At 48.4% G+C, this 11662-nt stretch overlaps 1 protein-coding gene and 1 pseudogene across 2 annotated transcripts; both read left to right on the forward strand.

Annotated features, from left to right (window-relative positions):
* Window positions 1-1148: 1148 nt before the first annotated feature.
* On the forward strand, window positions 1149-11266 carry MMACHC (metabolism of cobalamin associated C). 2 transcript variants are annotated; one of them, XM_064372296.1, is made up of 5 exons: window positions 1210-1289; window positions 7422-7560; window positions 8803-8997; window positions 9649-9801; window positions 10238-11266. In XM_064372296.1, exons 2-5 carry the CDS (start codon window positions 7534-7536, stop codon window positions 10655-10657), a joined length of 795 nt encoding a protein of 264 aa, XP_064228366.1. In that variant the 5' UTR covers window positions 1210-1289; window positions 7422-7533; the 3' UTR covers window positions 10658-11266. The 2 variants fall into 2 exon arrangements, with proteins under 2 accessions (XP_012290318.2, XP_064228366.1); XM_012434895.3 differs by lacking the exon at window positions 7422-7560 and having other exon boundaries at window positions 1149-1289.
* Window positions 11188-11301, forward strand: LOC135273542 (U2 spliceosomal RNA; annotated as a pseudogene).
* The last annotated feature ends 361 nt before the right edge of the window (window positions 11302-11662 follow it).

Consider the following 11662-nt stretch of genomic DNA (forward strand, 5'->3'; position numbering starts at 1 on the left):
ATAGGACTCAGGCCAGCTCAGCCTTTGCGGGGCTGTGGGAGTGTCTAAAGCCCAAAACTGTTGAGCTTGGACTCCTAACTGCAGAGGCAAGTTACGAGAGGAAATCCAGGTTTCAGACAGGTCCCCTGTTGAGGGAATAAGGAAGGGTTAAGTGCAGGGTCTGTGTGGGGAAACAGAGTTTAGGAGAAAGGACAGAGTTGGAATTTGGAAGGAGTAATGGATGATACAGGCACTGGAAGAAGGCACAGAAAGAGAAAGGGGTTGGAAGTAGAAAGAGACATTACTTACCTGCGGTGGAGACCCCCAGAGGGATCCGCCATTATAAAAGAAACAGTTGCACGGGCCAATGAGCCCTGAAAGTCCCTTAACCTGCCCACGCAAACTGGGGGCCTCCACCGACCCCTCACCTTAATTTGGGACACATTTCCATCAGTAGCGTTGAGAAGCACACTGAGCTGGTCAAACCAGCTGAGGCTCCTACTCTTATCCTGTGGCGGGGAGCGGCAAGGGTCTGGCTCCCTGGTGTCTTGTGCTTGCTCTCCCAGCTGGGAATATCCAATGTACAGCCCAGGAAAAGCCACCACGGTAGATGGAAAGAGGGAACTGAGGATGCAACATTTGGGATAGGGGGATGCACTATCAGACCAAAACTGCGATTCTGGGACTAGGGAAAGGAGGAGAGCTCTTGGGGAACTGGAGGAAAAGCGGGATATTCTGATGATACGCAGATATCAGGTGGGGGTTGAAGGTGCCAGAACCTGATCGAGACCTCCCCAGAACAAGTACACTGACGCTATCACGCCAAAGCCGTGCAAGCGACAACTGATGCCGCCGGGTTCAAAACTTCGTGTTGGTTTTGAAAGTCCGACTTTGGACTGGCTGGCGCAGGGCCACCTGGGAAACTGAGTTCGCCTCTCGCGAACACAACCGGTGATGGAGGCGGAGGAACTACCTTACCCTGGAAGAGACACGTACATGCACACACCCATCGTGAAGCTTGCTGGGAAACTGAGTCCTCCTGATTCCGCGTGGCTGTTTCCAAGGATCAAACAAACTACGCATCCCAAGATGCATCGCGCATAGCCAATAATGTCCCGCTACTGGACCCAATGCTATCTGGGAAACGTAGTCAAAGCTGCCTTAAAACGTAACGGCTCAGTAATCCTTGAGACTTCATTCCCCAGCAACATCAGCGTGTAACGTGCGCTATGGAGCCGAAAGTAGCAGAGCTGAAGCAGAAGATCGAGGACACGCTGTGTCCTTTTGGCTTCGAGGTTTACCCCTTCCAGGTTAGTTTATCCCTCCTGCTGTTCTAGGGTCCTGCTGTTCTAGGACGACATGACTGGCTTCGTTGCAACTGACATTAGGCCTCGGGAGCCTCTGATCCTCCTGGGTTCCTGTGGCCCGGTGTCCATTTGACGACAGAGAAAGGGTTTCACTGGGGGCTTGGGTTAAAAAGATAATGGTCGCGGCCGGGCATGGTGGCTCACGCCTGTAATTCCAGTACTATGGAAGGCCGAGGTGGGCGGATCACCTGAGGTCAGGAGTTCGAGACCAGCCTGGCCACCATGGTGAAACCCTGTCTCTACTAAAAAATGCAAAATTAGCCGGCCGTGGTGACGCATGCCTGTAATCCCAGCTACTCCGGAGGCTAAGACAGGAGATCGCTTGAACCCAGGAGGCGGAGGTTGCAGTGAGCCGAGATCTCGCCATGGCACTCTAGCCTGGGCAAAAAGAGTGAAACTCTGTCTCAAAAAAAAAAAAAGTAGTTGTGCATGTTTGTCCTTTTACCTCCATATAATGCTGGATTGGTTAACAGGAGACACCATGTGACCTGTAATGTGTGTGGCTCAGACTGTCACCTACATAAATTACAAAAAGAAAGGGACCTGTCAGGCAGAGTCACCTTGGAACTTCCTAAAGGATTTAGGAGAGGGCAAAGCCTAGAAGGTTTGCATAGCTATGATTTAGGTCAGCTGAGGAGGAAAGGGCATTCCTGGTGATGAACAAGCAAACAATTGGCTGGTTTGTTCCCTCTACCAACAGAAGGGTAATACATGACATTGCCAGTCATCAGTGCTGGGCTGAGTAATGAAACTTTGTGCATTCGCCTGGCACAGCAGTCTCGGCACTGCACCCCCACCCCCATTTACACAGGTACATTTCCCCACATCAGTGCCCTGTGCCCTGAGCAGTTTACTTAAGTTACAAAGCTAAATCAACTCAGTTTGAGCCCTCTGCCTGATGCTTAAGAGAGAGCCCACTTCCCATTCCTTCCACTGAGTGGCTCACAGCAGTGCTGGGGGAGGATATAGAGGGAGAAGAAGGCTGGGTCTAGTTTGAGAGTGGTCTTGCCAGAAAAAATGGAATTTAGCTATATATGAAAAGATAGAATGGAAGGAAGGAGGGTTAGGTACATCCCAAATACCAGAAAAAGCTTGAGTTAAAGGTGTGGAGATAGGGGTGGTGTTACCAAGTAAAAGGGCTTGATGCCTGATGTGCTAAAAGCCAATATTATGACACTGGGTTTTTGAGAAAAGGAAAGCTATTTGTTGCAGATCAACCTTTAACTCTTTGAGACACTGTTTCAGTGGATGGCAGGTGTGTGGGAGAGTGAGAATATCTATCTGGCAAGTTGAGTAGACCTGGGTATTAGGAGCTTTTGTATTGAACAAAGCCAACTGCAGCCCTGCCAGTCATCCTAGGCTCCTACCTCTCACCTCCCTACTCCCACATCCAGTCAGCCACCAAGACCTACCTATAAGACTGTCTACTGAAGCCAGGCACAGTGGCTCATGCCTGTAATCCCAGCACTTTGGGTGGCTGAGGCTGGTGGATCACAAGGTCAAGAGATTGAGACCATCCTGGCCAACATGGTGAAACCCTGTCTCTACTAAAAATATAAAAATTAGCTGGGTGTGGTGGCATGCACCTGTAGTCCCAGCTACTGGGGAAGTTGAGGCAGGAGAATTGCTTGAACCCAGGAGGTGGAGGATGCAGTGAGCTGAGATTGCACCACTACACTCCAGCCTGAGCAACAGAGCGAGACTCTGTCTCAAAAATAAAATAAAAAGACTGTCTAGTGAATCTCCCAAATCCATTCCCTTCTATTCCACCCATGTATACTGTGGTCCAGGACACCATTTCTCACTTGGATTACTCTAATAACCTCCTTGCTGTCATTTTACCTCCAGTCCATCCTCCACACTGCAGCCAGATTGATCTAAAACTGATCATGCTAATTTACTCCTTAAATCTTCAGTGGCTCTTTATTGTCACCAAATTAAACCCATATTCTTTTTTTTTTTTTTTTTAAGACAGAGTTTCACTCTTGTTACCCAGGCTGGAGTGCAATAGCACGATCTCGGCTCACCGCAACCTCCGCCTCCTGGGTTCAGGCAATTCTCTTGCCTCAGCCTCCTGAGTAGCTGGGATTACAGGCACGCGCCACCATGCCCAGCTAATTTTTTGTATTTTTAGTAGAGACAGGGTTTCACCATGTTGACCAGGATGGTCTCAATCTCTTGACCTCATGATCCACCCGCCTCGGCCTCCCAAAGTGCTGGGATAACAGGCGTGAGCCACCGCGCCCGGCCCTAAATCCATATTCTTTACATTGGTATTCAAAGCCAATCACAATCTCACTCCTACTGATCTCTCCAGCCTTCTCTCCCTCTGATCCCCTCTAAAGACCCTTCACTTCCACCAAACTAGACAATTTTCAAATATGCTCTGGAGTTTTCTGCCAGTGTGTTTGCTTATGCTGTGACCTCTGTTTATTTTATTCTTTATTTATTTAGAGACAAAGTCTCACTCTGTTCCCCAGGCTGGAGTGCAGTGGTGCAATCATACCTCACTGCCGCCTCAAACTCCTGGACTCAAGAGATCCTCCCACTTCAGTCTCCCAAGTAGCTGATTCCAAGCATGCACCAACACGCAGGGTCTCACTTTGTTGCCCTGGCTGGTCTTGAACTCCTGGCCTCAAGTAATCCTCCTGTTTTGGCCACCCAAAGCACTGGGATTACACACGAGTCACCATGCTCAGTCTGTGACCTCTTTTTAAAATACACACCAGTAAGTTTATGTCTTTTTTGGAGAAATATAAATAATAAATAAATGCACACCAGATTCTCTTCCCCACATCAACCTGACAGTTGACTTTCCAGCCTTTAAGACTTAGCATCCAAGAAAGCCTTTTCTAATTTCAGAGGACCCTCATCTGGCCCTGTCATTGCACTAGCCATAGTAGAGTCATTTCTATTGTTCTTAGTGGTTCTGCCTCTCTATCTATTAGAACTCTCTGTAGCCAGGTGCAGTGGCTCATGCCTATAATACCAGCATTTTAGGAGGCCGAGACAGGGGGATTACTGGAGGTCAGGAGTTCAAGACCAGCCTGGCCAACGTGGTGAAACCCCATCTCTACGAAAAATACAAAATTAGCTGGGTGTGGTGGTGTGCACCTGTAATCTGAGCTACTTGGGAGGCTGAGGCAGAAGTTCCCTGTCATCTAATACATGAACCTATAGTAGACATGAAGGGGAACAGACCTAACCACAGCAGAAGCACTGACACAGATTTCACTTATCTGTTACAGCAGTTAATACCAGCTACAATCAAGTAAGTAATGGTTATCCCACTCTGTCCCATTAATGCACAACCCCCAGGTATCCTGTGTAGACCTGTGTCAAGTGTTCTGCACTATAAATCAGAAATCCCCAGTAAGTGATGCAGGTATATCCATAGCACTTTGTGTGAACAGCCGCAACCTCCACAACTACGTGATTTAGTAAGTTCATTGCAGGTTATGTTACAGGTCTTTGGTTCAGGCTTCTTGTGACAGCTCTTCTCCATGTTCAGTGTGTGAATGTGGGTACAGACAATGTGTTTCAGTGGAATCCAATTTCTTGGATGTACAGGCCAAGTAGACCAAAGCAAATATTGTGTATCCTAAAACTAAAAACAAAGTTTGCATTAATCACACCTTCGCTTTGCTGATTGGTCAACCTCGAAAACATAAGCTTGCTGGCTGGGAACAGTGGCTCCCACCTGTAATCCCAGCACTTTGGGAGGCGGATACTGGCGGATAACCTGAGGTCAGGAGTTCAAGACCACCCTAGCCAACATGATGAAACCCCATCTCTACTAAAAATACAAAAAATGCACCAAGCATGCTGGCAGGCACCTATCGTCCCAGCTACTTGGGAGGGTGAGACAGGAGAATCCCTTGAACCCAGGAGGCGGAGGGTGCAGTGAGCCAAGATTGCACCACTGAACTCCAGCCTGGGAAACAAGAGCAAAATTCCATCTCAGAAAAAAAAAAAAAAAAAAAAAAATGCTAATAGGGATTTTGTAGACTAATATGGTGTTAAGCATGGTAACAAGAAAGTCTGTCAAAAGTAGGAAAACCCTATCCTGGGCAACATAGGGAGACCCTGTCTCTACAAAAAATTATTTTTTTGTTTTAATCAGCTACCCAGATGTGGTAGCTCATACCTGTGGTCCCAGCCACTCAGGAGGCTGAGGTGGGATGATTGCTTGAGTGCAGGAGGTTGAGGCTGCAGTGAGCTGTGATCACATCACTGCACTCTAGACTAGGCAACAGAACAAGACTGTCTCAAAAAAAAAAAAAGTAGGAAAACCCCTGATGGGCTCAAGTCAGAGGTTAAGTACATTTCTAGCCTCTTTAGTAGCATCAATTCATCATTAACTGATAAAAATGTTTTTTTTGGCCTGGTACAGTAGCTCATGCCTGTAATTTTAGCACTTTGGGAGGCCAAGGTGGGCAGATCACTTGAGGCCAGCAGTTTGAGACCACCCTAGCCAACATGGTGAAACCTCATCTCTACTAAAAATACAAAAAATTAGCCAGGCCTGGTAGCATATGCCCGCAATCCCAGCTACTTGGGAGGCTGAGGCACAAGAATTGTTTGAACCCAGGAGGCAGAGGTTGCAGTGAGCCAAGATCATGCCACTGCACTCTAGCCCCTGGGCAACAGGGAGACTATATACATTTTTTAAAAAAAGGTTTTGGGTTTTTGGTTTTTTGTTTTGTTTTGTTTTGTTTTTTGCAGACGGAGTTTCGCTCGTTACCCAGGCTGGAGTGCAATGGCACGATCTCGGCTCACCGCAACCTCCGCCTCCTGGGTTCAGGCAATTCTCCTGCCTCAGCCTCCTGAGTAGCTGGGATTACAGGCACATGCCACCATGCCCAGCTAATTTTTTGTATTTTTAGTAGAGACGGGGTTTCACCATGTTGACCAGGATGGTCTCAATCTCTTGACCTCGTGATCCACCTGCCTCGGCCTCCCAAAGTGCTGGGATTATAGGCGTGAGCCACCGCGCCCCGTGGTTTTTTGGTTTTTTTTTGAGACAGAGCTTCACTGTTGCCCAGGCTGGAGGGCAATGGCGTGATCTCAGCTCACTGCAACCTCCGCCTCTCAGGCTCAAGCAGTTCTGTTGCCTCAGCCTCCTGAGTAGCTGGGATTACAGGCACCCACCACTACGCCTGAATAATTTTTTGTATTTTTAGTAGAGACAGGATTTCACCATGTTGATCATGGCTGGTCTCAAACTCCTGACCTCAGGTGATGCGCTCACCTCAGCCTCCTAGAGTGTTGGGATTACAGGCGTGAGCCACCACAGCCAGCCAGGTTTTGTTTTGTTTTGTTTTTAAAGACAGGGTCTCGCTCCGTTGCCCAGCCTGGTCTCAAACTCTTGACCTCAAGCAATTCTCCTGCTTCTATTCAGCCTCCCGAAGTGCTGGGATTGCAGGCATGAGCCACCATGCCCAGCCCAAAAACAGTATTTTAAGAAATTGCCTGTTCTCTCCAAATTCTCTCTAGAGTTAGGGTTATCTAGCCTGGAACTACGATCGTGTCTTTGATATGTCTATGAAGATGCTTTGGACATAGTTCAGGGTTTTGTTTTTTTGACACAGAGTCTCCCTCTTGTCGGCCAGGCTGGGGCTGGAGTGCAGTGGCAAGATCTCAGCTCACTGCAACTTCCACCTCCCAGATTCAAGCAATTCTCCTGCCTCAGCCTCCCCAGTAGCTGGGATTACAGGGGCACACCACCATGCCCGGCTTTTTTTTTTTTTTTAGTAGAGACAGGGTTTCACCATGCTGACCAGGCTGGTCTGGAAATCCTGACCTCATGATCCACCCACCTCGGCCTCCCAAAGTGCTGGGATTACAGGTGTGAGCCACTGCACCCAACCCCCATAACGTAATCTGCTATAACCCCTTGATCTTCGATGGAGACATAGGTTGCTGCCACTGATAGTTTCCCCTGGCAACATATCAAAAGGGTAAAGTGCTGGTTGGGAAGGGTCTGGTGAAACCACATTGTTTTGTGTCATTTGAAGATGAGTTGGGCTGTGGCACAAACGGCATTGAGGGTTCAGGTGGCTTTCTCCCTCTCAGGCTTGGCTGCAGCACATGCTTCTCCAGATTAACAATATTCTTCTGAACAACTGTTAAGTCATCATATGTTAATTCCGCTTTGAGAAATCTCCAATCTTGCTTTTGTCTCAGAATGCCTTCAAGGTGTTGGACTTGGAGGGTGAGTGCGTTGACAGCCACTTTGACTGTTCCTATGCCTTCATGCACCTCAGTCAGTGTGGATTTAGGAACTCTGCTCTGTTGGACCTCGTTCCTGAGTTTTTCATTTTCCTTTTTTTTTTTTTTTAAGATGGAGTCTTGCTCTGTTACCCAAGCTGGAATGCAGTGGCACAATCTTGGCTCACCACAACCTCCACCACCCCCACGGGTTGAAACAATTCTCCTGCCTCAGCACCCTGAATAGCTGGAACTATACCATACCCGGCTAGTTTTTTTGTATTTTTAGTAGGGACAGGGTTTCACTGTGTTGGCCAGGCTGGTCTCAAACTCCTGACCTCATGATCCGCCCACCTCGGCCTCCCAAAGTGCTGGGATTACAGGCGTGAGCCACCACACCCAGCCTCATTTTATTATTTTTTTGAGGCAGGGTCTCACTCTGTCACTCAGGCTGCAGTGCAGTGGCATGATCTTGTCTCACTGGAACCTCTGCCTCTCAGGTTCAAGCAATTCTCCTGCCTCAGCCTCCTGAGTAGCTGGGTTTACAGGCATATGCCACTATGCCCGGCTAATTTTTGTACTTTTAGTAGAGGCGGGGTTTCACCGTGTTGGCCAGGCTGGTCTCAAACTCCAGATCTCAGGTGATCCGCCCACCACAGCCTCCCAAAGTGCTGGGATTACAGGTGTGAGCCACCATGCCTGGCGGAGTTTTTCATTTTCATTGGTTCATTTGTAGTTGGATGAGGCCTGAATTCTTTGTCGTCAGTCAGTCCATCAATCAATAAATAATTCCCTGGGCCAGGCATGGTGGTTTACGCCTATAATCTCAGCATTTTGGGAGGCTGAAACTGGTGGATCCTAGCTAAGGCCAGGAGTTTGAGACCAGTCTGGCCAACATGGCAAAACCCCATCTCTACTAAAAATACAAAAACTAGCCAGGCATGGTGGTACACATCTGTAATCCCAGCTACTTGGGAACCTGAGAGGCAGAAGTTGCAGTGAGCCAAGATCATGCCATTGCACTCCAGCCTGGGCAACAGAGCAAGGCTCTATCTCAAAAAATAATCAATTCCCTGTCAAATTCAGATGAGTTGCTTATAAAAATATATCACATAGCATCAGTGAAAATTCATTGAATGAATAAGACAGACACTGGGGCACAAGTATGAGGCCTGAAGGTTAAGGTTTGGGCTGGGCTAAGGCCTAGACTGGCCCTCTCCAGCCTGGACTGAATTTTCTGTTTCAGGTGGCATGGTACAATGAACTCTTGCCTCCAGCCTTCCACCTACCCCTGTCAGGACCTACCCTGGCCTTCTTGGTACTCAGCACACCTGCCATGTTTGACCGGGCCCTCAAGCCCTTCTTGCAGAGCTGCCACCTCCAAATGCTGACCGACCCAGTGGACCAGTGTGTGGCCTACCATCTGAGCCGTGTTAGAGAGGTGAGGAAGGCTGTTTTCCCCCAGCTCCCAAACCTACAGCTGCCTCCAGTTCCTCCAGGCTCAATGCAGGATCTAGCCTAGGGCTGGAAGCCACATCAAAGGTGAAATGATACCCTAAAGCCAGGCTTGACATTCTGTGACATTTCCCCATTCTGCTTTCTCACACACCCAGGTTCCACCACCCTCCTTCAGCAGTCCCCCAGTGTGCAATCAGTCTCACTCACCCTACACTGATGGGCAACTATTATGAACCTCAGACCAGGCTTTCCTTGGCCTCCAAGTGGAATAGGAGTGAGTCCAACATTCCTGCAAGCTAGACCTGCAAGCTTTAATTTATCCTGTCCTTTTGAGAACAGAACAATATTCTCCCAACACACACTCACATACACATAACTATGTACACACATATTGGATCTCCCCAAAGCTGGGCCATGTCTTCCGCCACACCAGGACTTATTTCCCTTCAAACACAGGCCATTCTGGAAATAACTATAACTATGTCCACATTGGAGCCTCCCAGGTTAAGGTCATGTTTTCCCTTTTGAAGACAGTACCATGTTGACACACACACACACCAAACTAAGGCTCCCTAGGACAAGGTCATAACTTCTCTCATGTTAACAGTAGCCTCTAACTTATCCACTATTCCAGAGCCTCCCAGAGCTACAGATAGAAGTCATTGCTGACTATGAGGTACACCCCAACCGACGCCCCAAGATCCTGGCCCAGACAGCAGCCCATGTAGCAGGGGCTGCTTACTACTACCAACGAAAAGATGTGGAGGCTGACCCGTGGGGAAACCAGGTGAGGGAAAATGTAAATTAATAGAGGCTGAGAGACTGGTAAAGGCCTCTCGCTACCAGGTCCCACATTCCTCAGCCTTCCCTGGATGGATTTGTTTGACACAACTCAGAACAAATAAGCTGTGTCCTGGCCAGGAGGCAGTCCTGTCACATGCTTTCTGTTGTCTAACTGGGGACTTGTGAGGTGAGAAAACCTGATCTGCAGAACTGTCTTAGGATAGACGGAGAATAGCAGTGTTCAGACTAGTGAGACTGGGAAGCCTAGCCCTTCCTTGTGCCCAGGGTAGTTTATGAAAGGGTTTGACAAGAGAGAGATAGAGGTTTACATAGAGTCAGCGTACACTGAGTGGGGAAATAAGTAAACAGGCCTAGCTTGCAGTGATAGCAGTTGGACTTGAGGACTTCCATGACCTTGATTTTCTTCACCCTCTCCCCAGCGCATATCAGGTGTGTGCATACACCCCCGATTTGGGGGCTGGTTTGCCATCCGAGGGGTTGTGCTGCTGCCAGGAATAGAGGTGCCAGATCTGCCACCCAGAAAACCTCATGACTGTGTACCTACAAGAGCTGACCGTATCGCCCTACTCGAAGGCTTCAATTTCCACTGGCGTGACTGGACTTACCGGGATGCTGTGAAACCCCAGGAGCGCTACTCAGAAGAGCAGAAGGCTTACTTCTCCACTCCGCCTGCCCAACGATTGGCCCTACTGGGCTTGGCTCAGCCCTCAGAGGAGCCTAGTTCTCCATCCCCGGACTTTCCCTTTACTATACATACTCCCAAGACACCTGGGAATCCCAGCAGAGCCAGGAGCTGGCTTAGCCCCAGGGTCTCACCACCTGCATCCCCTGGCCCTTGATAGCTTTCTCCCATGTCAACTCTGATTTATGGTGGTACCTGCTAGAACTTAATTGGCTTTGGCAAAGCAAAGGTTTTGAATATAAGATTACTACTTTCAATATCTTCCATGAAGATAACAAGCTCAAGGAAATTAAGTTTGGCCAAGATAAAGGCCAGGGAAGATCCAGAATTCCCATCTGCCTTTGGCTCACGCCTATAATGCCAGCACTTTGGGAGGCTGAGGCGGGTGGATCACAAGGTCAGGAGTTCGAGACTAGCCTAGCCAACATGATGAAACCCTGCCTCTACTAAAACTATAAAAAGTTAGCCAGGCATGGTGGTGCAAGCCTGTAGTCCCAGCTTCTCGGTCAGCTGAGGCAGGAGAATCGCTTGCACCTGGGAAGCAGAGGTTGCAGTGAGCCGACATTGCACCACCGCACTTGAGCCTGGGTGACAGTGTGAGACTCTCTCCAAAAAGAAAAAAAAGAGTGTCTATTTCATATGGGGACTAAATAAACACATGTAAAGCACTTTGGAAAAGTACCTGGGATCGCTTCTCGGCCTTTTGGCTAAGATCAAGTGTAGTATCTGTTCTTACCAGTTTAATTAAAAAAAAAAAAGTATCTGGTATGTTGGCTGTTAACAAAGTCCTGGGAATTCTGTACAGCTGCTCATGGGTGTAGTCTGGGTTCTAGAGGAGGGGATAGATTGGAGTAGCTAATGAAGTCAAGTGGCTGGAACAGCACCATATGATACACAGAAGTCTCCTCAGTTCTGAATCTACCCTGGCCTCAAGGGCCAGGAGAATAACTTTTCCCAGTTGACAACCTCTAAGGAAAATGACATTATGAATGAGGATCAAAACTGGCCTTCTTTGGCCAGGCGCTGTGGCTTTCACCTGTAATCCCACTACTTTGGGAGGCTGAGGTGGAAGATCGTTTGAGGCCAGGAGTTCAGAACCAGTCTGAGAAACAGTGACACTGAAAAAGACTATCTCTAATGAAGGCTAGAACCCAGGAAAGGC

The sequence above is a fragment of the Aotus nancymaae genome, unplaced genomic scaffold, assembly GCF_030222135.1.
Source record: "Aotus nancymaae isolate 86718 unplaced genomic scaffold, 86718_ANA_hifiasm-v0.15.2.pri h1tg000007l, whole genome shotgun sequence".
In the NCBI taxonomy this organism is placed as follows: domain Eukaryota; kingdom Metazoa; phylum Chordata; class Mammalia; order Primates; family Aotidae; genus Aotus; species Aotus nancymaae.